Here is a 24,898-nt window from a genome sequence, read left to right as displayed (position 1 = left end):
GTAGGCCCACTAGAGGGAGACACTTTGTGCTATACAGTACTGTATAGCACAATGCTTTGTGCTATACAGTACTGTTCCTGGTTTTACTCCACAAAATGCACACTTTATACTACCCATACTTTCAAAGATTTTCCTTGGTCGGTTCTGAATTACCAGTTAACCAATCAAACCTCTACTATAAATAAATGTTTTACGCTACATCCCCATGATCACGTAACCTCTTCCAATCAGCTTTGGAATGCATCCCAGCAAATCCCTAATCCTCGTCACATAATTTCCTGGTCCTGGTTCCAAATGAGACAGTACAATTACAATACAGTTTCAGTACAATAGGGATTGGAGGGCCCTGCTTATGAGAGCTTACAATCTAGCAGCTCCAGTGCTGTCAACAAAGGACTTTACGTATTTTACTGTTTCTCATTCTTTAAGTTCAAGGACTGACTTTTTCCTAACCGACAAGTGGTCTCTCCAGACTGTTTCCTCATCCACAATTGAAACTATAACACGGTCTGACCATGCCCCTATAGCAATCAACATGGTTGAATGTAATCGCAATAAGCCTACTCTTTGATGGCAAATCATCACCTTTCTGATGGGCACAACACACAGCTGAGGCCCACAAACATTTTTTTAAAATGAATGATACAGACAACATTGATTGATATACCCTTTGGAATGTGCATAAGCTCATATGCGAGGTCTTATACTTAACATGAGCTCTTATGTTAAGAGACAGAGGACTCTGCAGATTGATCAACTACTACCCTGAGACTTGAAGACCAAAACAAAAGCTTTCCTACCCTCCCAATTATCCACAGCTACACCTAAAGACAGACAACAAATGAGCACATTATATGTCCGCAAATACCAATAGCACCTTCAACACATCAAGGTTAACCACTATGTCCGAAGACACAAAGCTGGTGCCTATTTAACCAGAAAGGTTAAATCTTAAACATAAGATAATGTCCATAATAAATCCTACTACATAAATCTGTCAACCCACTGGATATTGTTGATGCATTTAGCAAATTCTTTAGCACACTTTATGACACACAAAGAGATCCTCGCACTATTCAACCATCAATATCTACTATGGAAATGTTTTTGAAAGCCATCCATCTCCCCATGCTTTCTCCATAACACCTACAATCCCTATCTCAGCCTTTTACACCACAGAAAATCAATAAAGTTATTGATTTCCTACCCAGTCATACATGGGTATTGATAGCAGATATTTACAATATAGAAGCAACCTCTGGCTCTCTTCCGAAAGAAATGTTACAAGCATTAATTGCGACAGTTCCTCACCCAGAAAAAGACAATTCCTCCCCTAATAACTACAGACCTAATGCCGACACAAAAATGAATGCTAAACCGATCACCCTTAGATTACTACACAATGCGTCAGTTATTAGCATCTGATCAAGTTGGCCTTATAAAGTCCCAGATGACACCAGAAGATTAGTAACATTCTATGAAATTTGCAGAACTCCAGAAAACACAGTCTCTGGGTCTATCCTTAGATGCAGAGAAGGCCTTTGACAGGGTAGATAGGGGATTCCTAACAGCATATTGTCAGCCATCATGTCGCTCTACTCTTTTCGATCAGCTAAGGTATTCTCTGCAGGCATGCTCTCTAAGGAGTTAGGGAGCACTAGACAAGGGTTTTTCGTTTTCCCATATTACTTTTGCTTTGGCTCTGGAACCTTTAACTGAACACATTAGAACTCACCCCAGCATCAAAGGCCTGGAAATGTACTGCAAACCCCTCAGCAAATCTTATAAAATAATATTTTCACAGATAACATAGTCCTCATTGTATCTAATCCCCCAACCACCCTTCAGGAAATCCACAACATCCGCAACCAATTCAGCGCAGCTTCTTATTATAAGCTAAAGGAAACTAGAGCTGGGTACACATGGGTGGAATTTTGAAGGAAATTTGATCCGTGGGTGGCCCTACCTCCTCGACAAAAGTTGATCGTCAGATTGACTTTTCTTGAAGGAACATGCTGGAAAATTGTCAGTTGATGCAGCCAATCAGTACTCGCTGAAAGATGGAAGTGCTTGTGTTTTTTTAGGGCTATCTATCTTATATTTAGTGTCTACAGAGGGGGAAGATACTGCATCTCCTGCTGTGTTGTCCTGGAAGATGAACTAGGGTAATAAACATTTCAGAATCTTCTTTTAAAATTGGTAATATTCATAATCAGCGTATTTACTTTCTGTCACTTGGTTGTGTGCCTTCAACACTGAGCCAAGAGTCTGTAAGGATACCTCCAGGACATAATTCATTCTTCATATCTCGCAGGGAGGTTTCTAGGTTTTGATGTGAACCAGAAAGCTGAAATACAAAATTAGCATGTTCAGAATTCAAAAATATAAACAATGCATAAAATAAAATTTTGGTTGGTTGCCATGGGCAACTGCTCCAGATTATGTCTGCTCCAGTTTTGATAAATTCCCCTCAATGACTATATTAAATACTAAAAATACAGTGTATACTGGAATTATTTGATATTTCCTTTGCCTTCATATTAATAGAAAACTAAAGCCAAACCTTTTTTTGGCTTAAGTCCTCTTTTGGGTCAAATCAGTACATTTACTGTGACTCAAAGTCAGCATTTAGTGGGCTCCTGCCGCTATTTTTTGACCTAGCAAAGCCAGGAAAAATCCTGACCATCAGGCAGCAGGGTGGATCCTGACAATATTGACAGCTGGCTCTGCCCCTCTAGAGCCAGCTGTGCTCACCCCCTCCCCTGTCTGTCCCTCCAGTCAGCACTGGATTCATGAATATTATTTAGAAAGGGGAGAATCCCTGCAGGGATCGGCGACTAACCGTCACCACTGCTCTTTGCAGGCAGAAGACCGTGAGCTGAGGGATCAACAGTTTGTGATCGCTCAGATCTTGATCTATAGAGCTGACATGTGACATCTGCAGTGTAACACACTGGCTCTAAATGTTGGGAAGAGTACACTTTACTCTCCCAATACTTCTCCTTTAATCACCAAATTCATGTAATTACTATTACAGTTTTACCCATTCAATAAAAGAAAACATTTTTGCCTTTACAATTAAACGTAATAAGTTAGTCTTGAGAATATCCATTATGTCCACATTATATAGACACAAAAAGACAATTTCAGTGTAATCTCTAAATTTGAACCTAATCAGGCAAGCATAAGGGCAATGAGAAAACACTCACCCGCAGCAGCTTGGAATGTATTTCATATATTTCTGGTTCCACACTTAAATGTTCATATCTGTGATCATGAATTAAATAAAATCATTAAGCTGGAAACAGGATTAAAAGCATTTAATCACACTAAAGACTGTCAAAGATATGTGTGGGAAACGTTTAGACAGAGGTGCTTTTCCAAATCGGTTAACTTCAAACAATGATCCAGCACACAGCTGGAAGCAGAACTATACCACAGGTTTCAATAACATGCTGGTCTTTATTTCATAAAGTGACACTAAACTCAGGACTTAAATCTTAAAAACGCATTCAACTACCTTAACTATTAACATAAAAGTATCTTATTTGTGCATCACTCAATTATAGATCCTTGAATCATCTCTAAGATCATGCTGATACTGTCCTTCCTCCTGGAGGGTGGCTACTTTTTGTTCCCCATGGTCCCTGTGTGTGTGTTGTAAAGTAGCCACCGCTCCAAGCTCTCTCCCGTGATAGACTACAATCTCAGGTTTAGTTCATTAATTTGTATTGAGATTGTCATGGGAGTGATGGACTACAAATCTCAATAATGGGCACCTATGCCAAGTGCGCATTTGTTTAACTGAGAATACAACACTTTTGTTTTCCAGTGTCTTTGAGACACAAGCTATATTTAAAACAAGAACATGAACCTAAACCTATCTATCTCTTATCTTGCAACTTTAAAAAAAATGCACTCTGTTTCCCCAGTTTATAGAACAGACCTAACTGCATCCTGCTTTTAAAGGAGAACTATGGGGTCAGTGTTTTTCCCCATAGTTCTCCTTAGGGTAACGGGAGGACACAAACTAGCGTCCTCCCGTTACCCTAAGCTCAGTATACCGCGAGCTACAGCTCGCGGTATACCGAGACGCCGCAGCGGATCCCGACCTGGACGTCGGGATCCGCCCAGCTGCGCGAGTGACAGCTGGCTCTGCCTATCTAGGCAGAGCCAGCTGTACCCGCCCCCTCCCCCGTCTGTTCTGCCAGTCAGCGCTGGCGGATCGGAGCGGGGAGAGGGGAATCCAGCCCCTCCCCCTGTCACGGCAGAGAGCCGTGACAGGATCGAGAGGTGAGCGAACCCGGTATGTGTTCGCTCACCTCCCGATCTACTGAGCCGACCTGTGGCAGTCTCATTGTCACAGATCAGCTAGAACTATGAGGTGAGTGGAAATCACTCATCTCATAGTTCTCCTTTAAAGGTTTAGTAAAGTCATATAGAAAATGTTATCTATATAATCCTATGCCTCATCACAGGATCAAATCCACTTAGGGAAACTGAAGACATATCAAAGATGCATGCTACAAGCCTGAAGACTAAAGATGATAAGCCAAAGTAAAAGCATACATTTTCAAAGAACATTGCAAAGACTTACATCTTCAGGTCCTTTTCTACAGTTCTGTTGCAGAAGTTGAATCTGAGAGTACCTTCAGTATTCTTATGAACTGTCTCATTGTACTCATCCTTCATTACTTCACTAGAAAAGATAAACATTCTAAATAAGCAAATAAACTAGCTGGGAAGTCAAATGATTTAATTACAAAAATAAGTGGAAAGCCAGTGGACACCAAGATAAAAAAAAGGATCATCTGTGGCCCCCTTATTTCTCTCCAGTTTTAGGTCAGAAAACCTCCAGTAAATGGTAAAATAAGGGCAGAAAGCTACACAGCAGGGGTGGTGAGGGCTAGCATAAAACAGAATGATGCATGCTGGAGTTCCCTTGCCATCATTTTTTACCCAAGCACATAAAAAAATAAAACAAATACAATGAGTGTATACACCAGTAGACCAGATAATATATTTTACTGGATGGCTAAGTAGTATAGAGAGAGACTTTGATCAATACAAACTTATGATCAACATGTAGTTTAAAAATCTTCTTACATAAGCCAGGAAATCCCTTTTCTTGTAAGCTCCTGTACAAGCAGCAAGGCTGAGGCAACTCTACAACAATAGCAGACAACCCCGGTAACTGCCTGTTGGGGGAGAAAAAGTGAGATACATATCATCTATTGTAGATTTCCTAAAATACTGCAGACGAGTATACAATAAATATACAGTAAAACTCCCCGTTATCCAGCATCCACAGGGATTGGTAGATTCTGGATAAATGTAGTTTCTGGTTGCTTGAGTTAGTATTAAAAATAGGTCTAACTAATGCCATACCCCACACTATACCATATCATAACATAAACCCTGTATTGACTTCATATTAATATTGAAATACAGTGATGAAAAGCAAATCAAGACCAATAAATAGACACACTTAAAAACAAATTAAGACAAATAAGCACACGACCATTTCCAATAACATGCCGCAGAACAGAACAACAGTGTGTACACGGGGGATTTTTTTTTTTGGTTAGTTGAATTCCAGATAACAGAGAGTTTACTATATAATCAACTGATGTTATATGCTTAGATTTTTATCTTAAAGAAAAACTGGCTCAAATGTTGTATTTACAGGCAGTCCCTGGGTTACATACAAGATAGGGACTGTAGGTTTGTACTTAAGTTGAATTTGTATGTAAGTTGGAACAGGTACATTTTTTAAGTGTAACGCCAGCCAAAAAAACATTAGCCAATAGCAGGCTGGCTATTGCATCTGCCCACTGTCAATCAGCAGAGGAAGGGCCTGAAGGAGAAAGTTCTCCATCAGGTCCTCCCATGATGATTGACAGCAGAGAGTGGGCGGGTGCAATAGCCAGCCTGCTATCGCAACCTAGTCATGAATAGTCCATCCATGACTAGGTTGATAGTAAATATTTACTATCAAACCAGTCATGAATGGATAGGAAGCCTCTGTACTGAGCTGCTTCCTGTTCATTTATAAGTGAGCAGATCGTAAATATTTATGATGTGATGTATAGCACCTCCTGTTCATTCATAACTGGGAACATTGTAAGCTTACCAAGTTCTCAGTTATTTACAAACACTCAGTGATCAGTACTGATCGCTGAGTGTTTGTGCTCCGCTCTCCATCCTGACTGCCCCTGCTGTCACAAGGGCCGAGCTCTCCTCCTGCACTGCCCCGCCCGGCATCCTGACAGCTTCTCTCCACCCCGCTGGGTGCCGGCAGCTGGATCGGCTTGTGTCCCTTCCGATCCCCTCTGTCGACACAGGCAGGGGAGAGCAGTAGGGATCGGAAGGGACACCCAGTGGGGTGGAGAGAAACTAGGAATGCACTGTATTTTCGGCTGTTTTGGTACTAATCAGCATTTTGCCCATAGTACCATTTTTGGCCGAAATGTTTTGGTGGCTTTATTTGACAGCAAAATAGTAGGGCTTTCAATACATTCTAGATCTGTGAATTAACAAACATGATGCGACAGGCCTTAAACACTGACTACAGCTGAAACATATTTGATTGTGTATAGTGGAAAGGGTTAAGCTGGCCATACAGTGTTTTAATTTCCTGCCGGCCACAATTCGAACAGTGTCTGTTCACATCGTGATTTTTCCAGAACAGCCCCAACAATGTCAAACTGACCACACATTTCACATAGCATCTAGATGTTTCTTGACCATGTTACCTTTGCAAGATTTCACATTTACCCCCCCCATACAAATAGAGATAAAAGTACATGTTCTGAGCTTTAGATGTTACAGGCTGAAAATATCCACCCCAGATGATTCAGCTTGGTTCAGGCCAGCTTCTGCCTTGCCCATACTGCCTCTGCTATCAAAATGACAGGTAGTGATACCGAATGTATCTAATATCTCTGAAAATAGTTATGTTTTGCTGTAACAGAATACACAGAACATGCATAGTCTGCTAAAAATTTTAAGATGTACAAAGATAATATTAAAGTTATTACAATACTAACCTTTGCCAAGTTTGCATCTATATCCAGGTCATAATGCGTTTGAAGCTTTGGCAAAAATACTAGGAGAATGAAAACAAGACATTATTACAAGGAGCACTGCAAATCGAGCTGAAGCACACAAAGCTAAGCTTTATGTATTATTTAAAAGGCTGTCCTGAAATCTGCAAATAAGGAGGCTAGGATCACACAATCAACAGCAATAGACTTAGCAACAACTCTGTTTCCCAAAGAGGCTTCTGGCCAAGAAAGCGTCTTTATTGACCACTTCAAGACCAGGTGTTTACACCCCCTTCCTGGCCAGGCCATTTTTCAGTATTCAGCGCTGCGGTACTTTGACTGACATTTATTCCGTCATGCAGCGCTGTACCGAAATAAATTTTATACCATTTTTTGGGGACAGATAGAGCTTTCTTATGGTGGTATTTAATCACCAGTGGGGTTTTTATTTTCTACTACATTAAGGAAAAATTATTGAAAATTTTTGGGAAAAAAAAAGTAATTTTTGTATTATATTAGGAAACAATGATTATTACCCATATTTTTGGTAAAATATAAAAGACACCAAACATGTCAAGCTTTAAAATTGCGCGCACCAGCGAAATCGCAAAAAAACTACCATACCCAAAATTGACCATAGATGAAGCTTTAAAAGCTTTTACTGCTCATCAGTTTAGTGTTATCCGTGATTGATAGCCCTAAAATGATTGCTCTCATTCCGACGTTCGCGAAGATATGCAACATGTGCGGCGTAATGGGCGCAATAGTCGTTTTCGCACGTATGCGCACCCAACGCCTGTTTGCATGCGTGTATGTATGGGGGGACTTTAAAAAAAATGTTTTTTTTATTCTTTTTTATGTGTAACTTTAAATTTTTTTCCTATTTTTTTTCCCACTTAACTTTATTGCTATCCCATAGGGGGGGCTAAGAAACCCCCCTTATGTGATAGCATAAGAAGTGACAGGTCCTCTTTATGGAGACATCAAAAAGTTTAAAAAAAATTAAAGTTACAAATAAATAAGCCTCAATTATCTTCTGTAGCATTGTTGAGCCATTTCACAGCAAACGCACTTAATTTGGCTCTCTCAGCAGCTCAGCTCACTCTGCCTCTACCTTCCAGAGTTTTATGTTTACATTAGAAAGCTGGAAGGCTGTGATGTCACTGCTGGGAGAGGAATCAGGGTGCATTTAGCTGCTTTGAGGAGAACTTAGCTAGCTTTAGGCCGGGTTCAGAACTGGGTGTTTTACAGCGCTGATAGACGCGCTGTAAAACACCCAGCAAGTGACATCCCATTATTTCCTATGGGCATGGTTTCCACCTGGGCGTATTTCAGCACGTCGGAAAGCGCTGAAAAAACTCACTACGCCCAAAGAAGTACATGAGCTTCTATGGGGCGTATTTCCGCATGTATCCATTAGGATACAGCCGGATAGCGCTCATAAACACGCGTTTGACACGCGTTACGTGAACCACAAATCGCTGTCGAAACGCGCGTCATACGCGCATATTTCGAACGCCCAGGTGGGAAACCAGCCTTAGTGTTTTGTCAGTGAACCTTGAGGTTGAAGTGCTCGACAATTATTTAAACTACAGGGATCAGTGAGGGCTTGTTTTAAAATGCGTTTACTGCTTGGTGAGAATAATGAAAAATATCTAAATATCAATAGCCTGGTAACAGCTCATGAACTATACATAAAGCAGCTCCTTGGAAATAATTCATGAATTCCCTTTTAATAAACTAAGGGAACTGTGGTAATTTTAGAACAAGTAGTAACATTATTCTACCAACAGCTACTGTATATTCCCTTGCAAAACTGACCATAAAATGGGAGCTGCCATTCTGCATGTTAGAAGAAAAAAACTTATTTAAAAAAATTATCAAAAAAGTTCATTATGATTCAGATATAACAGTGAAATGGAAGCACAAACCTTTAGTGGGGACTCCATAGCATCTGTCTAAACTACTTTTAGATGCAAAAGTTCATTTGAAACAACCAAGACATCTGTGCAAAAAATTGTACTGCAGGTTTGCCTGCCACTAACTACTACAAAGCTGGATTATCTGTCCAACCTACTTTCCTCGTATCGTAGCCCAATGATGGTCAACATCTCCCGGGTTACCAAAATAATTGGGTTCTCCTCTGTGGTGACAGGAAAGTGTTGTGCCTGTCTGTTTGCCTCTAGAATTAGCCTCCTTCCTTCAAACAGCAGCTCCTGGTTCTGGGATGGAATTTTTGTCTGCTTGTAGATCAAGTCATGAAAGTCTGCAGGCCTGTAAAACATTATGAGATACAATAATGAGTGACCAAAACTGATAGACAATTGTAAATATATTTATGAGGCTTGCATGTAACCTGTTATTAAGGGACTCACACCAGAATCTTATCCTAATGCTATCCTTAACTGCTTGAAGACCAGGTGTTTAGATCCCCTACCTGGCCAGGCCTTGTACAATAAGTGCAAAAAATACCTATTAATTTTGTCTGAAATTCAGCACTGTCCTGTGTTCTGTCCACATTTCCTGTGTTATCTTAAGAAACCCGATTAGCCCTTCCAGTACAGATCTTGGATCAATTAGTGCTAAGGTTGTATACAAGAGAAGGAGTGTTCTTTAATAGTTTAGCAAAAGGGACCTGGGTAGGCTAACACCACTCAGTCAACAAAAACACTCTGTTGTCACCTTACAATAGGACTTAGAAGTGGAGTGCATTTCTGGCAGATCAACTTGCAACGTCTTTAAAAGGGATAAAACATGGGAAAATGCACGTTATTAATATTATTATTATACAGGATTGATATAGGGCCAACAGTTTGTGCAGCGCTGCAGGGATGTACTACAGTTTTCTTTTTTTCTTTTGCTCTGACATATACTAATTAAACTCAGGAATGAAAACCAGGCATAAGAAAAACCAGACCATCATACTACATGAAATGTAGAGCTACATGGTTACACTGGATAAAATGTTTTTGGGATGATTGTAACTTCTGTAGTTCTTCAAGTAAGCACTGTTGTTTGTTACACTATGTTTTCAAGCTGGTTTCCCAACGCCATCTGCCAGCAGTCTCCTACTTATCCTTCTGTTATACAATGTGACTTTATTGTAAAACTATGTTGTTAGGCCTTGTTCACACCAAATGCAGAGCAGATCCGCTCAGGTTTCTGCACACGCAGTGCAGTGGGTTGTGCCGCGTTTTTGATGCGTTCCGGGCCGTTTTTGACTAATTTTAAAAATGTTTTAGTTTAACATGGGCTTTCAGTGCGTTCCAGACACTTGCATGCGTTTTTGAGGAGTTTGCAGATCAAGAACAGGTCAAATAGGGCTTGCTGCAGTTTTTTCACCTGCTCTGGACCTGCAGGCTGCGATGTGAACTGGAGCAAAAAATACCATTGGAATACATTGGAGGCAGTTTTGATCCGGTCTGCAACTGCTCCTGGAACGCGCTTGGTGTGAACAAGGCCTTAAGCAAATAATTGCAGAAGAAATGTAAGAATCTGAACTATAAAAAGGTAAAATTAATGGCAATCTACACTTCAATAAAAAAATAGTTATAAACAATGGCAACAGAAAGAAAGCGCAACTAGCCCGATACAAAAAGGTAAGATTCTGCCATTTTCTACCTTGCAACAGAAACATCATAATAGAGCTGCAGCTAACGATTATTTTCAAAATCGATTAGTTAGCCGATTATTAAGTTCGATTAATCGGATAAACATTGCCCTACATCATAATCACATGTACCATTTGCAATATACACAGGTTAAGAATTTTCAGAGATCCAACATTTGTCAACCCCCAAACTTATCCAATGCAAACTGGTCTCTCTTTGACCCAAAAGAAAAGCAAAACCAATCATGGTCCTATCATACCCTGAGGAAAGCTTTATACACTGACCCACCACTGCCCCAGGACCACAACAACACGCGGGCAACCATCTTCTACCTCAGTCCCGAAGAGTCCTGGCAGTCTACCTGTAAGTTATCCTAAATAAGAACTGGAGAGAAATCCTACATCGTTTATACCAAGTCTTTAATATCCCTATTAAGTTCCCCCACTATTCTTCCCAAATGGATCACATTCTGCCCCAAATGCAATTACAACCATCCCAATCTAATTAATCTTCTATGGCAATGTGTAATGTTTACAGCTTACTGGTATGTACATGAGCAAAATTACAGGCATCTACAGAAAATGATGCCCCTCTACATGCTTTCTACATAAACTGGGAGAAAGGGGACCAAAGGGTTTAACTTTTTGGGAGATTGTTTGGATTCTGGGAGTTAAAAAAAACATACTACAGTGATGGCTTGTACTGAACATTTACCTCCCCAGTAAGTGGTAAGCCCTCAGTTCACTCTCTTAAAGAGCCACAACCTCAAACTGGTTCTTTATATCTGATAAACAGGGGGCTGTGTCAATTGCTTGGTCCCCGCTGTGCTTCCCCCTGCTGACCCATATGTTATTACTGTGTTCTGTGAAACACAGGGGCCAGTGAATGGAACCACAGCATTCAATGTGGGACACATTCATTGGGAGACACCAGGATGAGATGGATGCTAAAGATTCTGACAGAGGTCCACTAGTCTTCTTTGGCAGGTAACTATTTTTAGAATTAGTTTTCCAAGAAGTTGGTGTTTTTATATATGTCTGGAGTTCAGCTTTTATTTTTATTATGGATATTCAATCCATAAAAAGTTATGGATTGAGTAAGGAATCGGTAAACCCCTGCCAAGTGTTTTATTCTGTATACCATTGGGGAGATTTTCCTTCACTAACTGTCCAATAAATACAACAGAAAGTCAGAGTAAATCTCACAAAAGTGAGGGGCATTCCCCTCTTAGAGGGTTGCCTCCAGAATAGATGTCTTCAAAGCACATTTCATGTAATAACAGAACACGACTCTTACTTACGTATCATATGTGTGGCTATATATCCTGAGGAGGCTCATTTGCTGAAGAGAGAATACATGGATCACCATTCGATGGAATATATCATTAGTTACTGCAAAGAACTGCTCAAAACCCCAACATTTCTCCTGGTCAGCTTCTAGAATATTTGCCAGCACTGGAGTAAAGAGAACTTGCAAGCCACTAAGAAAGAGAAAAGGAAAAATGTATTGCACAACACGCAGACTACATCAAATATAAGTAATGTAAAAAAACAAAAACTGCTACATTACATATTTGGCTAAACTAAGTGGACAGAAGACGATGTTGCAACAGGTTGGAAAATGTCTGAATACAATTATAATTAATATGTGCCCTAGAGCCGCTCATTATGGTTCATTTTAAAGGAAACCAAGCAAAGGAGAAGCATGGAGACAGCCATTACAGGTGTTAAATTAAGTAGACTAATGACTGTGGACAAATGCAGATATACTATATACACAAAGTTATTGTGGCACCAGGAATTCAGTAAGTTAGGAGTGTCTGGTGAAACCCATGGAAGTGAGAATGTCATCTAACTGGTGGGATCAGGTAAATGCCACATTATGAATATAGGTAACTTAATTCAGTGACATAATCCAAGTCTGCAGTCACTAAAGCAATAACAGTTAGTAATGGCCAGTAAGATCAGCAACAGTGCATTTAGTTAGCTCCAGCAGCAGGCGATGGTACCAATCAGTCAGCTTGTAATAGCATTCCATAATCCAATCAGCCAATTAAAGTGATATTAAAGTCAAAATTAGAGGTGCACCGAAATGGAAATTTTAAAACTGGAATAAAAAAAAAAATTGTCAGGCCGAAACCGATACCGGAAATTTTATTTACATTTTTTCACATTTGTAAAATATTTTATTTGTATTTATTTTTTTTATAAAACTTTTTAATTTTTTTATATTTATTTTTATTTATTAATTCATTTTTTATTAAATATTTTAATTTTTTACTTTACTTTTAGGGGCTTTGGGGAAATATTAGGGGTCTAAACAGACCTCTGATATTTCCCTTTTAAAATAGAAAAAGAGATTGAGAACACAAGAGTCCTCAATCTCTTTTTCTGTATCCCGTTACAAATGAACAGGAATCCTCTATGAGTGTTCCTGTTCATTCATAACTTGAGTGTGTTTACTATAACTACAACTATGAATGAACAGGAGGGGATATAGATCACTCCCATTCATTCATAATTGAGGATATAGTACACATACCATGTCCTCAATGATCACTGATCTCTGAGTGTGTGTACCTTGCTCTCCTTCCTGACACGCTGTCAAAAGGAGTCTGAGCGAGCGGTGTAGGGAGGAGAGCTCAGCCTCCTGTGACAGCGCGGTTTGTCTCCGCCCACACACCACTCTGCCGGACACAGGAGGCTGAGCATGTGGGAGGAGACGCCGGCCGCTCACAGCGCTCTCCTCCCGCAGCGCTCGGCCGGCTGTCAGTTTCTCTCCTCCCCGCTGGGACACAGAGCAGCGCCCAGCGGGGAGGAAAGAGAGCATGGGTGCGCCGCTGTATCAGCAGGAAAATGGCACTTTCAGCATCATGCCAAAAGTGCCATTTTTGGCCAATATGTTTCGGCGGCCGATATATCGGTGCATCCCTAGTCAATATGTTTTTAAGCCATTTCAAATGCTGATGAAATTACTTACAATGGATGCTGCTTCTTGATGTTTAAAAGTTTTAGTATCCTGCAGAATCAGCTTGTTCCCTAAGGACTGTTTTACATTAAAGTGACACTAAACTAAAGGGGGTTAAATCTTACAAATGCATTCAAGCACCTGAATCAGCAACAAAAATGTATCTTATTTGTGCATTACTCACCTTTAGATCCTCAAATCATCTCTGAATTGGTGCGGACACTGTCCTTCCTTCAGTAGGGTGGCTACTTGTGTTCCCCATGGTCCCTGTGTGTGTTGAAGAGTAGTCACTGCTCCAGGCTCACTCTTCTGATGGACTACAATCTCACATTTAGTTTGTAATTTGTATTGAGATTGTAGTCCATCACGGGAGTGAGCTTGGAGCCGTGACTACTTTACAACACACACAGTGACCGTGGGGAACAAAAGTAGCCACCCTCCAGAAGGAAGGAGAGTGTCAGCACCAATTCAGAGATGATTTGAGGATCTACAGCCGAAAAAGGATACATTTTTGTTAATAGTAAAGGGTAATTGAATGTATTTTTAAGATTTAACTCCTCAGTGTGGTGTCACTTAATGTATGTAAATCAGAACTCATTTACAGGTATTTAAACTACTTATATAGTGTTGATATATTACATAACATAAATATACAAAATACTCATAGTACTCACAACAGTTCCAGCCCTTCAGATGCTTACAGGCTAAACTCCCTAACACAGTCATACATGCACATTTTAGATCCAATTTGGTCAAAGGCACATTAATCTACCAGTATGCTCTTGGGCTGTGGTAAGTACGTGGAAAGCACAATGAGATAGGGAGAATATACAAAACCCATGACAAACAGTGAAACAAATGAGAAGAAAATCTATTTACACAGAATTTTACATTACAAGCAGGAAATAAGAGCAGACATCTTAGTTTCAGGCATGCATGTTATCTTTGTACGATAGAACTACCATCACCTACGCATATGACAGAAACTAGAACTAAAGTTGAGAATGTTGCCACGTCAAGAATACAATAGAGGACACGCTGGTAAATATAACTACACATACTTCAACTAGAAATGTTTCTCAGAACAAATACACTTACAAAGATAAATTGCAGCTGAGTGGCAAGTCCCTGCTCCATTCGATTGGACCATTTTCTGCCCTCTGAACACCAGATATCGCACCGGATGGCTTTCCAGTAATTATTTTATACCTGAATAAATGTAAAACACAGCAGGGTGAGGCCATTCACATCCAGATATGTATTACTAAGTAGCTCAAAATCACCAAAGTAAATCTCTATTAATAAAAGAAAATGTAGTTAAAGCTGAATTCTGGGATAAGCAAATATTGTCTTTTTACAGGAGGCTTGTGTATTCTTACTTGAATCTTGGTGTGCTTTGTGTATTAATTCTACATCTGTGCAGTAGTCTAGTGCAAAACTTTGAGTGTCCGGTAATAAAGACAAGTCACTGTTGCTCTTTCTCCTTGTGCAGGGTGACTGGTCTTGTATCCAACCCCTCCTGTAGTTTTCTGCAGGAAGTTTGTAGCGGGTAAGCCCTGCTGGGTTCCTTTCACAGTTCTACTATTTGCACCGGCTATGTACAGCACAGTAATGTCAATGCTACTTTTACAAGCTAATATTAGGGCTTGCAAACGCATTTGGTGCTCACGCGATTTATTTATATTCTTTGTGGCTATTGAGGAATATATTTAAATGAAAGTTCTTGTGCCCAGAGTTTAAGGTTTTGATATGTACAGACAAACTGTAGACATAGTATACTAATGTGAAAATGGTTACAATGGATCCTTTTATAATGTATTACATTTTTTAACCCCTTCGTGACTGACGACGTACGTTGTACGTTGCCAGCATAGGGGCTGTTTAAACAGACTCTCGGCGGCTATTGCCGCCGGGACTCTGTTTTAACTTGTAAAGCCGACTGTCGGCTTTACAACAGAAGCGATTCTGGCGACTTATCTGTCATCAGATCGCTTCTGTGTCCCGAAGAAGGCCCCCCCCCAGCTGGACACCCCCGCCGTGCTTCCCGGGCTCCGTTGCCCCTCCTACGGGCCCGGGACCGGCGTCCTTGGTGTCCGTAGTCCCCCGCGAGCACGCGCGTCGCCCCGTAAACACGCGTCGGGTGCGCCTACGTATGAAAATGACGACTGCGCTACACGTTGGGTATCGCCACGCACACGGGAGTGAGAGCAATAATTCTAGGGCCAGTATTTTGGGGTATCTTTAAATTGATGACCTGTGGGGGCTTTTAAAGCGTCTATGGACTTTTTGGGGAACTGCAGTTATTCGCCGTTTCACGGACGCACGCAATTTGTAAACTGGGCATGTTGGGTATCGTTTTACTCGTTGTAACCTCATCTTTTATATTCATTTAAAAAATGGGTATTTTATTGTGTTCTGGGGCATTTAATTAAATTTGGGGGTTTAATAAGGAGTTGCGCTAATATTGCGCTAGATTAACATTTGCAACTACCACCATTCTATTCTATAGGGTCTTGGCATTCAGCAAATATATAATGTTTGGGGGTTTTAAGTAATTTCCAGGCCTAAAATGTGGAATATAACATGGGTGCATAAAATGGGAAAAAGGCCTGTCATGAAGGGGTTAAGCTGAAATCTATGGTTGAAATACTATATGGGAGCAGTTCTATCTGCCAAAGGACTGGTAACTTTGGTAGGTCTTTGTAACAATCAGGACTGTCCGATCAGGTTGGTGACCTGAAATTTCTCTGCTGCATTAAAACAATACAGCTAGGCCATAGGATTACAACAGCCTGATGCCAAGTCATATTCAGGCGGTTAGACTTGCTACATTTAAAAACAATTATTTTTGTAAATTAAGCATGAACTGGAGTTCAGTTTTCATAGTAAAAGTTAAAAGGAGAACTATGGGGAGAGTGAAATGCACTCATCCCCATACTTAGAGCAGACATGTGACACTGAAGCGATCACACGTTGGATCTATAGATCGAGAACTGAGTGACCACATACTGCTGATTGCTCAGCTCACGGTCTTCTCCATGCAGAGATAGGGGACTCCCTGCAAGGATTCCCCCCTCCCCTCTCCGTTACTCCAGCACTGACTGGAGGAACAGACAGGGGAGGGGGCAGGCACAGGTGGCTCTGCCTCTAGAGGGGAAGAGCCAGATGTAAATCAGGTAGTGGGGTGAATCACAACAATAATTTTAGGATCTTTCCCGGCCACAGCACAGCTCTGAGTTGTCACCATATAGCTGGCAATAGCCCACTATTTGCTGAGTTTTGGGTCACAGGAGGATATTTGTAAATTTAATCCTGTGACCCAAAAGAGAGAGAATGACAAAAAAGGGTTGACAGCACTTGCACTGCTTATGCCATGTATGAATGACCTGCTCCTCAATAAAAATTTATTGTTAAAAAAAAAAAAAGGGTTGACATTAGTTCTCTAAGGGAAAATGGACCAGAAGCTGAACGAACAACATACATTACTTCCTTATTCCTGCGTGGTCCCTCATAAGGTCTGAAAGGAAGACTTCCACAAGCTGCATGGTAAAACGTCACCCCAATGCTCCATAGATCCACAGTGGCACCATACTTCTTTTGGTGGTCTTTTCTAAGCACGGCACGCTCATACATGTCTGGGTGCTTTAAAGAGACAAAGTTTACAATTTACATACATGATCACCAATGATCTGCCTGCATGAATCACTGATACTGCACCATATAATCTCCATACATGCAAAAGTAGTTTCATTAATATGAATGCTGTATATCATATTATTATATATATATGGAGTAAAACAGATGATTACATCCATTTCTGTTTTACCACCAGCTCTCCATACAGCCACAACAGCCTGCACGCTCCCCCACCGGGACAACACAACTGTGTGCTTCTGCTCTGCACGCTGCACGCACAGGATGCACAGAGTAGCAGAGCACTTGAGACCCACTCATCTCCTCAGCCAAGTGTCTACGAATGACTGTGTTGCCCGTCATTGAATCAGAACTCAATGAAAATGGACGTATGTGCATTAGAAGATTCACACAAGTACTAATGGGATATGTAGCCCTGTGGGCAGGGCATTGTGATCTAACTGCAGGTTTGCTCCCCAACTGGAAGTCGGGGGAAGCGAACCACAAGATGAAAGTTTTAGTAAGCCGTGTATTGAGGTTAATAAAACTTTTAAAAAGAGATATTGCTGCAGCTGCAGCTTTTGCCTAATTTTTGCTTTTTTCCCTATTCTTCTGACAGTGACTATTTTAACTTTAGGCAGGCTACTAGCTCTCCCTTTACTTCCTGGAACTCTGGCACATCTGAGTAGGACATGTGACCATGCACATCATCACAGGGGAGGAAAATGTCTTTCCTTGAGATCTTGCGAGATTACAGATGAGATTTCCCTGCAATGCTCTGCTGATCTAAGCTTCCCAGGCAGCAACACTTTGGCACGGTGTAGTGCATGCAGCATTTTTTCTGACCGCACTGGACCCGGAACTCAGGCAATAATGCACACCTGGGCCCGTAGGGCGTGACTGCGATGCCACTGAGCTCAATGTACCGCCACACCCCCTCCCGCCCCAAAACAAACTGAGCACGCCGGAATGCGAGCCAGTGCATTTCGGCCACAACGCACTGAGGCTGGTGTGAACTAGCCCTAAAACTGAGGTCCTGAGAGGACATCGAGAAAGCTTCAAATCTGTAAACAAAACTCAACTACAAGATATTGTATACTGTTCATGAACTAAAAATGACAATGGATTACCAGATATTCTTCAGTGCCATAGAGAGAAACAAACTGTTCATCATCTTCTAATTCCCTAGCTGCACCAAAGTCTGTCAACTTGTACACTGACAGGCCATCTTCACCAATCACCCGCATAATGTTTCCTGGCTTGATGTCTCTGTGAATTATTCCATTTTCTCTTAGGTGATTCATTCCTTCCGCTAAGGGAAAAAAAAAGTCAATCCTTCACTATGTCAGAGCAGCATGGAATAAAGCACTGTAGCAGCCTTTACAACTAATCATATAAAAGAACATGCAGCAAAGCCACCTAATGTAAAGTAAACCATCACTACAGAAACATGCAGGCTGCCATTACCAACACCTTTGTCTGAAAATGCTATTTGTCTGGCTGCTATACTGATCTTCCTGCTTACTTTGAGTGTAGACCTGGAACAAGCATGCAGATAAGGATCTTGATTTTTCTTATAGGTATTCTTGTCCCGGGTTACTGACTGAAAGTATTAAAAGGTAACAGCCACTCAACAAACATTTCACCAAAAGGTGAGCAATGCAGCTCATTTATTTTCTCTCATGACAGTTTAATTCACAGAGGAAAACTTTAAAGACATGAATAATACATTTACTCTTCTCTAGCAGCTGCTATACAGACAAGCTAAAAATAACTGCAATAGCACTGCTGTCACAGAAGTGTGGAGAATTGGAGGTCATTCTTGGAGAGAAAAAAAAAAGCTAATTTTTGGTTAAAGCCAGTGTCTTAAACAAAATCATGTAGCCTTATTTATGGCTCATGCAGATGGGCATTCCTGCATTCCAAACACACATTAAATGCAGGTCAGCAGATTCCCATGGATTTCAATGAAGTAGATGGTGCCGTTGGGCAAAAATCTTTTTTTACAATTTCACTAAAACGTAATTCTTAAAATGGAGGCAGGCATAAAAACTTCACTGCTAAAACTGAACCTGTGCTTTGCCTGGATGGGAAAATGTAACCAGGTCACTTAAAGTGACACTAAACTCAAGAGTTATTAAAAATGCATTCAAGTACCCTATTAACAAAAGCGTAGCTTATTTGTGTATCACTCCGCTGTAGATCCTCAAATCATCTCTGAATTAGAGCTGACACTCTCCTTCCTTCTGGAGGGGGGTTACTTTTGTTCCCCATGGTCCCTGTATGTGTTGTAAAGTAGTCACCACTCCAAGCTCACTCCTGTGATGGATCACAATTTCACATTTAGTCTACTAATTTTGATTGAGATTTTAGTCCAGCACGGAGCGTGTTTAAAGCAGTGGGTACTTTAAGGCCCCATTCACACTTGGCGATTCGCAAATCGTGCAATTGTCGCGCGATTTGCATTTTGCGCGATATCGCACAAATGCTTGCATTGAAAAGCATTGAATCGTGGCAAAATCCGCTACAAAAAGGGTCCTGCTGTAGCGACGCACGACCCGCAACAGCAGGACCCTTTGCCCCATTGCCATGCATTGGAGAGCGATATCGCGCGGTAAATAGCGGCGATATCGCGGGAATTACCGCGCGATAAATTGCTCAGTGTGAACGGGGCCTAAAAAACTCATGGGGACCATGGGGAACAAAAGTAGCCACCCCCTAGAAGGAAGGACAGTGTCCGCACAAATTCAGAGATGATTTGAAGATCTACAGCTGAGTGATACACAAATAAGATACATTTTTGTTAATAGTTGGGGTACTGGAATGCATTTTTAAGATTTAACTCCCGAGTTTAGTGTCACTTTAATCTCCCATGATCCTCAGCTGCAGAAAATCACTTTTGTTTCAATCCCCGTCGCTCTGTTCAGCCATCAGGAGCAAAGAGAGGACACCTTAAGTATGCTTCAAGCTCTTCTCTTCCCATCACATAACATAACATAGTTTTGGGTGCCAAAGTGACCAATCATAAAGCACCAGTGCTGTCACGTGGGAAGAAGGTGAATAAGTTACATGCTCCCTACACCAAGAAGTATTGGATATTTCACTTCACTCCCAGCAGCTAAACGAAAAGCTGTGGGAAGAGGACGAAAGGTGAGTATGTGAAGCTGGGGAGATTGGCAGTTAAATTAATCTACAACTATGCCCTGTCCAAGTAATGCACAGGTTGACTTAAAAAAAAATTACAAATTTGACAATTGACTGAAAATGAGTGCTTTGTCAGACATATAATAGGAGATGTGCACTACTGGATACACTGTGCACTGAAATTAAACAACACCTACCATATTTAAAAAAAAACAAAACAATAGAAATACATTTCCAAATAACCGATTTAGATAATTCAGTGTGAAATTGTGAAAGGAAACATTCAAACATGAAAATGAATGATACTGAGTTATGGATAATAAATAACATACCAACATCACGGGACACAATAAGAAACTCGGACTCAGGTAACCCAAATCCATTTGAAGGTTCTTCAAGCACAGAATACAAACTAGCACATGGACAATATTCCATGACCAGCACTTTATGTCGACTTGACATCTGGAAGGCACAAGATGAAAGCATTTAGGACAGTCCCAAAAAGAAAAAGGAGACAAATGAATATAAAACATGCAATATTTGACATGGCTGAACAGTATTTTGATGATACAAACGTGTCAACTGTTATGATTAATTTTATTTCTATTTAAATCCTATTTTATTTATTATTACAGGTATTTATAAAGTGCCAACAATTTACGCAGCGCTTTACATACTGCACATTCACATCAGTCCCTGCCCTCAAGGAGCTTAGAATCTAAGGTCCCTATTGTACACACATACAGGGCCAATTTAGACAGGAGACATTTAACCTTCTAGAGTATCCAGAGAAACCCCATACAAGCACAGGGAGAACTTGCAGGTAGTGTCCTGACCAGGATTCAAATAGGTGACCCCCAGTGCTGCAAGGCAGTATTGCTAACCACTACACCACTATGCTGGCAATGCTCCTCAGTTCTTTCACATGGAACAGAAGTTATAATATAAAGGCTATCAGAGAACATAAAGTGGACCTTCACTCAAAAGAAAAAAAAAACCCACACACACACACTTCGCCCCATTGTATTGCTCCTCTCCCCAGTGTAAAAAAGCCGACTCTTCTTTTGTGTTTTTATTACTTTTTTTTTCCCTTTTAGAGTCCGTCCCGCCTCTATTCTCACCTAGGCGAGGGTGAACCCTACTTCTGATGCCTCCTGGGATATCTATGTCATATATACCAGGAGGCTTCAGCTTCTACATATTGGTGGGCAGAAAGGACCTGGCACTGCATCATCAAGGGGCCGCCTGCAAGAACCAGGAAGAGATTATGCAAGCAAGGAAGATGGAAACATGGAACCCGATGTGTAGCAGAGGAGCAGCAGATTACATCAGGACAACTCTGGATTTGCTGGGTAGATTAGTTTGTTAATTGAGGTAAGAACATTTGGTCGGGGGTGAAGTTTCTTTAACATTTTTGCCCGTATCCAACCATCAGTTGTTCGTAATTCAAATACAACTCCATTTATTCTCATTTTGGATATAGGCTAAAACCTCTGCCTAGCTTCTATTTCCATGATCACTGGATTTTTGTTTTTTAGTAGCTTGGAAATTTTTCGCTGTTGTCTGGGTCTTCACTAGAAGAAACCTCCCTTCACTATTTGCCAAGTGACAGTGGTCTCTTGTACAGGAACGGAGGGGAATAAAACAGGGACCCAAATAGCTATAAAAAACCTGAGAGCGTCTAAGAGTTTTGGCCAAAGATATGCTGTAGTGTAAACAAAACCTTGTGGAAACCTGTTACATAAAAAAAAAAAAAAAAAAACTTGTGTAGCTTACAATACACAGTTGTCCCATCAAACTGGCTCATTTGCTGAATACCAATTGTTTCCTATGCTATAACAGACATCATCTCACATAAGAATCAGCCATGTTCCAATATAAAAAATAGGTGACTGCTTGAAGTTGGCTCAGGTGTGGGCAGAACCACTGCTCTCCTTCTGGTCAGCATACTAAGGGTTGTGGTATGAATGTAAACTTTCCATTTCATCGTTTTAAGGCTGCACAAGGTAGGGTCCATTGAATGAATCAGGTGAGAATTTACAGTCATACATATGTTAGTTTTAAATATACTGTTGTTTATTACTTTATATCAATGTAACATATGTAGTATGTATTCTGTAATTTGCTAGTTTTAACATCACCTAGATCTACGTAGATGACACTACGTGATTAGTGAGTTAGGCAATTAAGTGTGGACACGTATGATATAAACTAGGAATTTGCCAATTTAAGCAAGGCCCTCTGTATAACAACCCCTTGTAGCGGTCTCATTTTGAAAGAACAGGAAACCACAATTTCATATATTTTTTTGTGCAGTATTGCTGACACTGTGGTTTATCCATTAAAGAGAAGACAGATACATTTTTCTTAATAGTTCGGGTACTTGAATGCATTAAGAATGAACTCCTGAGTTTAGTGTGACTTAAAGTGGAAAATCCCTTTACAAGTAATCTGTACCAGAGCAATATGGAAGCTGCTATTGTTCACCTTTCCTTCTGAAAATCTTAGTTGGCTGGCTATCATGCTGATCTTCTGGCTTTCTTAAATCGCAATCCTGAAACAAGTGTGCAGATCAGGAGTTCTGGCTTGTAGCCATTGTGTACGGGCAGTGAGGAGAAGGTGTCTTGTATTGTCACAATGCAAGACACTGTTTACACCTTTTTTTTTTCTTTTAATTTCTCACTTTATTGAAAAATCACAAAACTACATGTTATTCATTGCTAAGCACTGCAAGTATGGTGACTTCAGGTTGCATTGCAAAAAAATTAAGCATTTCTTCCTTTTTACGCAACGCACTACAACCCACCTCAAGGCAGCGTTGGGGTGTGAACACTGAACATAGAATCCAATAGTTTTCTGTGGACCTGTTGTTGATTCTGCATTGAACTGTGCAGATCACCACAGCTTAACTGAACTGAGCCCTGATTCAGAGAATACTATAATAGGTCAGCTATAGCGGTCTATTTTCTCCTCCTACAGGCTTATTATAAGTTTCTGTAAAGAAGAGAAGAAAAAAAATGCTTAACCATTGCAGTGGTGCTGCCCCTGCACTGCAAGGGATAACTATTTGTTTTTTGTCTAGGTTGAAAAAAAAAAAGTTGTATTCACCCGATGCTCCAAGCTGGCTTGCTTTTAGACCGCTCCCTGTGGGGAAAGCCCCACTGCAAGGATTAAGAAAACGTTTTCCTGGAGTTCTTCTTTAAAATGATAAGCATGACTATGGGTAAAAGTGAATTTTTTGTACTGTATCTATTGCACATATGCAGGTGAATTCTAACTGGTTGCTATGGGATACAGCAGTTTGCTCCTAGCGATCATCTCCTTGTACCAGTCACTAAATAACGTACTCATGGTTTATATTTATAACGCAGCTTTACCTCTTCCTCAATTGCGAAGAGTTTCACAATGTTCTTGTGGTTAAGCTTTTTCAAAACTTCAAACTCCCTTGTTTGAACATCCGCAGGGCGAAGGTAGCTCAAGTTATTAAACACCTTGACAGCATATAAATCTCCAGTTTTCTAAAAAAATTAAAATAAATTTAAAAAAAATCAATGATGATTCAGCATAAATACTTTTTAGCAGACTTAAAGTTTATGCTAACCCTCCTCTTTACTCCACCCTGCTGCTGTTCTCAAATCGTTTCCTTTACCAAGGCCTCAAGCGTTTGTCACAGATAACACCCAGGGTTTACCTATCATATGTGATCAGTGACAACTAAAACCATGGAAGTCTTTGAACTAAATTTCCAAAATGCCCTCATTATAGACCTCTGTAATATCTAACAAACAACAGCCCCCCCCCCCATTCTTCCAAGCTGCCTAACCTGGTGCATCAGTGCATCCAAAGGGGTCAACACATTGACTTAACTGTAGCCTGGATGTGTTTTCATGCAGAGCCACTCATCAGCTGGATTTGTGTGTGCACTGAAACCAGCAGCCTAAAGCTGGTCACACATCAGCAGAATTTACGTTTGACTTTCTACTGATGAATGGGGTCAAGTCAACTTTCATGTCTGTCCATAGTGACGAGGGAAATCAAAAGGAGCGGGATGGAAAATGTTCCTCTTTTTGTTATTTGAACAAAGGAAATTCACCCGTGAATGTGAAAAGCATACATATTTTAATGTGCATGTGCTAGTCACAAAAGAAATCTGTTTAACACATCTGGGATTCCATTCAAGTAGCAGGTCTGGACCAAATTTTTAAGGATTTTTACATGAAATTAGTTGACTTAAAAGGAGAATTATGGTGTGAGTGAAAAACACTCATCCCCATAATTCAAGCCGACCTGTGACACTGAAGCTGTCACAAGTCAACTCTATTGATTGTGAAGCGAGCAAACACTGCCGATCGCCTTCCCGATCCTCTCCCTGCAGAGAGTGGTGACTGTCGGTCACAGTTACCCGCAGGGATTCCCCTTCCTCGCTCCATTTCTCCAGCACTGACTGGAGGAACGGAGGCATTCGGGGGCGGGCACAGCTGCATCTGCCTCTAGAGA

General features: G+C 40.7%; 1 protein-coding gene across 1 annotated transcript in view; it reads right to left on the bottom strand.

The window, feature by feature from the left end:
* TBK1 (TANK binding kinase 1) overlaps positions 1-24,898 on the bottom strand; it is a 46,308-nt gene that overhangs the window by 12,749 nt on the left and 8,661 nt on the right. The window contains exons 3-14 of the mRNA XM_018576387.1: positions 23,779-23,919; positions 20,734-20,863; positions 18,388-18,569; positions 17,106-17,266; positions 14,723-14,833; positions 11,958-12,137; positions 9,124-9,320; positions 7,050-7,108; positions 5,107-5,198; positions 4,598-4,699; positions 3,210-3,267; positions 2,226-2,347 (exon numbers count right to left, since the gene is read on the bottom strand). Of these exons, the coding sequence (XP_018431889.1) occupies positions 2,226-2,347; positions 3,210-3,267; positions 4,598-4,699; positions 5,107-5,198; positions 7,050-7,108; positions 9,124-9,320; positions 11,958-12,137; positions 14,723-14,833; positions 17,106-17,266; positions 18,388-18,569; positions 20,734-20,863; positions 23,779-23,919 (1,535 nt within the window). The remainder of the gene's footprint in view (positions 1-2,225; positions 2,348-3,209; positions 3,268-4,597; positions 4,700-5,106; positions 5,199-7,049; positions 7,109-9,123; positions 9,321-11,957; positions 12,138-14,722; positions 14,834-17,105; positions 17,267-18,387; positions 18,570-20,733; positions 20,864-23,778; positions 23,920-24,898) is intronic.

This window comes from Nanorana parkeri, unplaced genomic scaffold (genome assembly GCF_000935625.1).
Source record: "Nanorana parkeri isolate BGI_ZX_2015 unplaced genomic scaffold, ASM93562v1 scaffold65, whole genome shotgun sequence".
Lineage (NCBI taxonomy): Eukaryota > Metazoa > Chordata > Amphibia > Anura > Dicroglossidae > Nanorana > Nanorana parkeri.
Note: the sequence above shows the minus strand (reverse complement) of the source record. Positions and strands in the feature narration are given on the sequence as shown.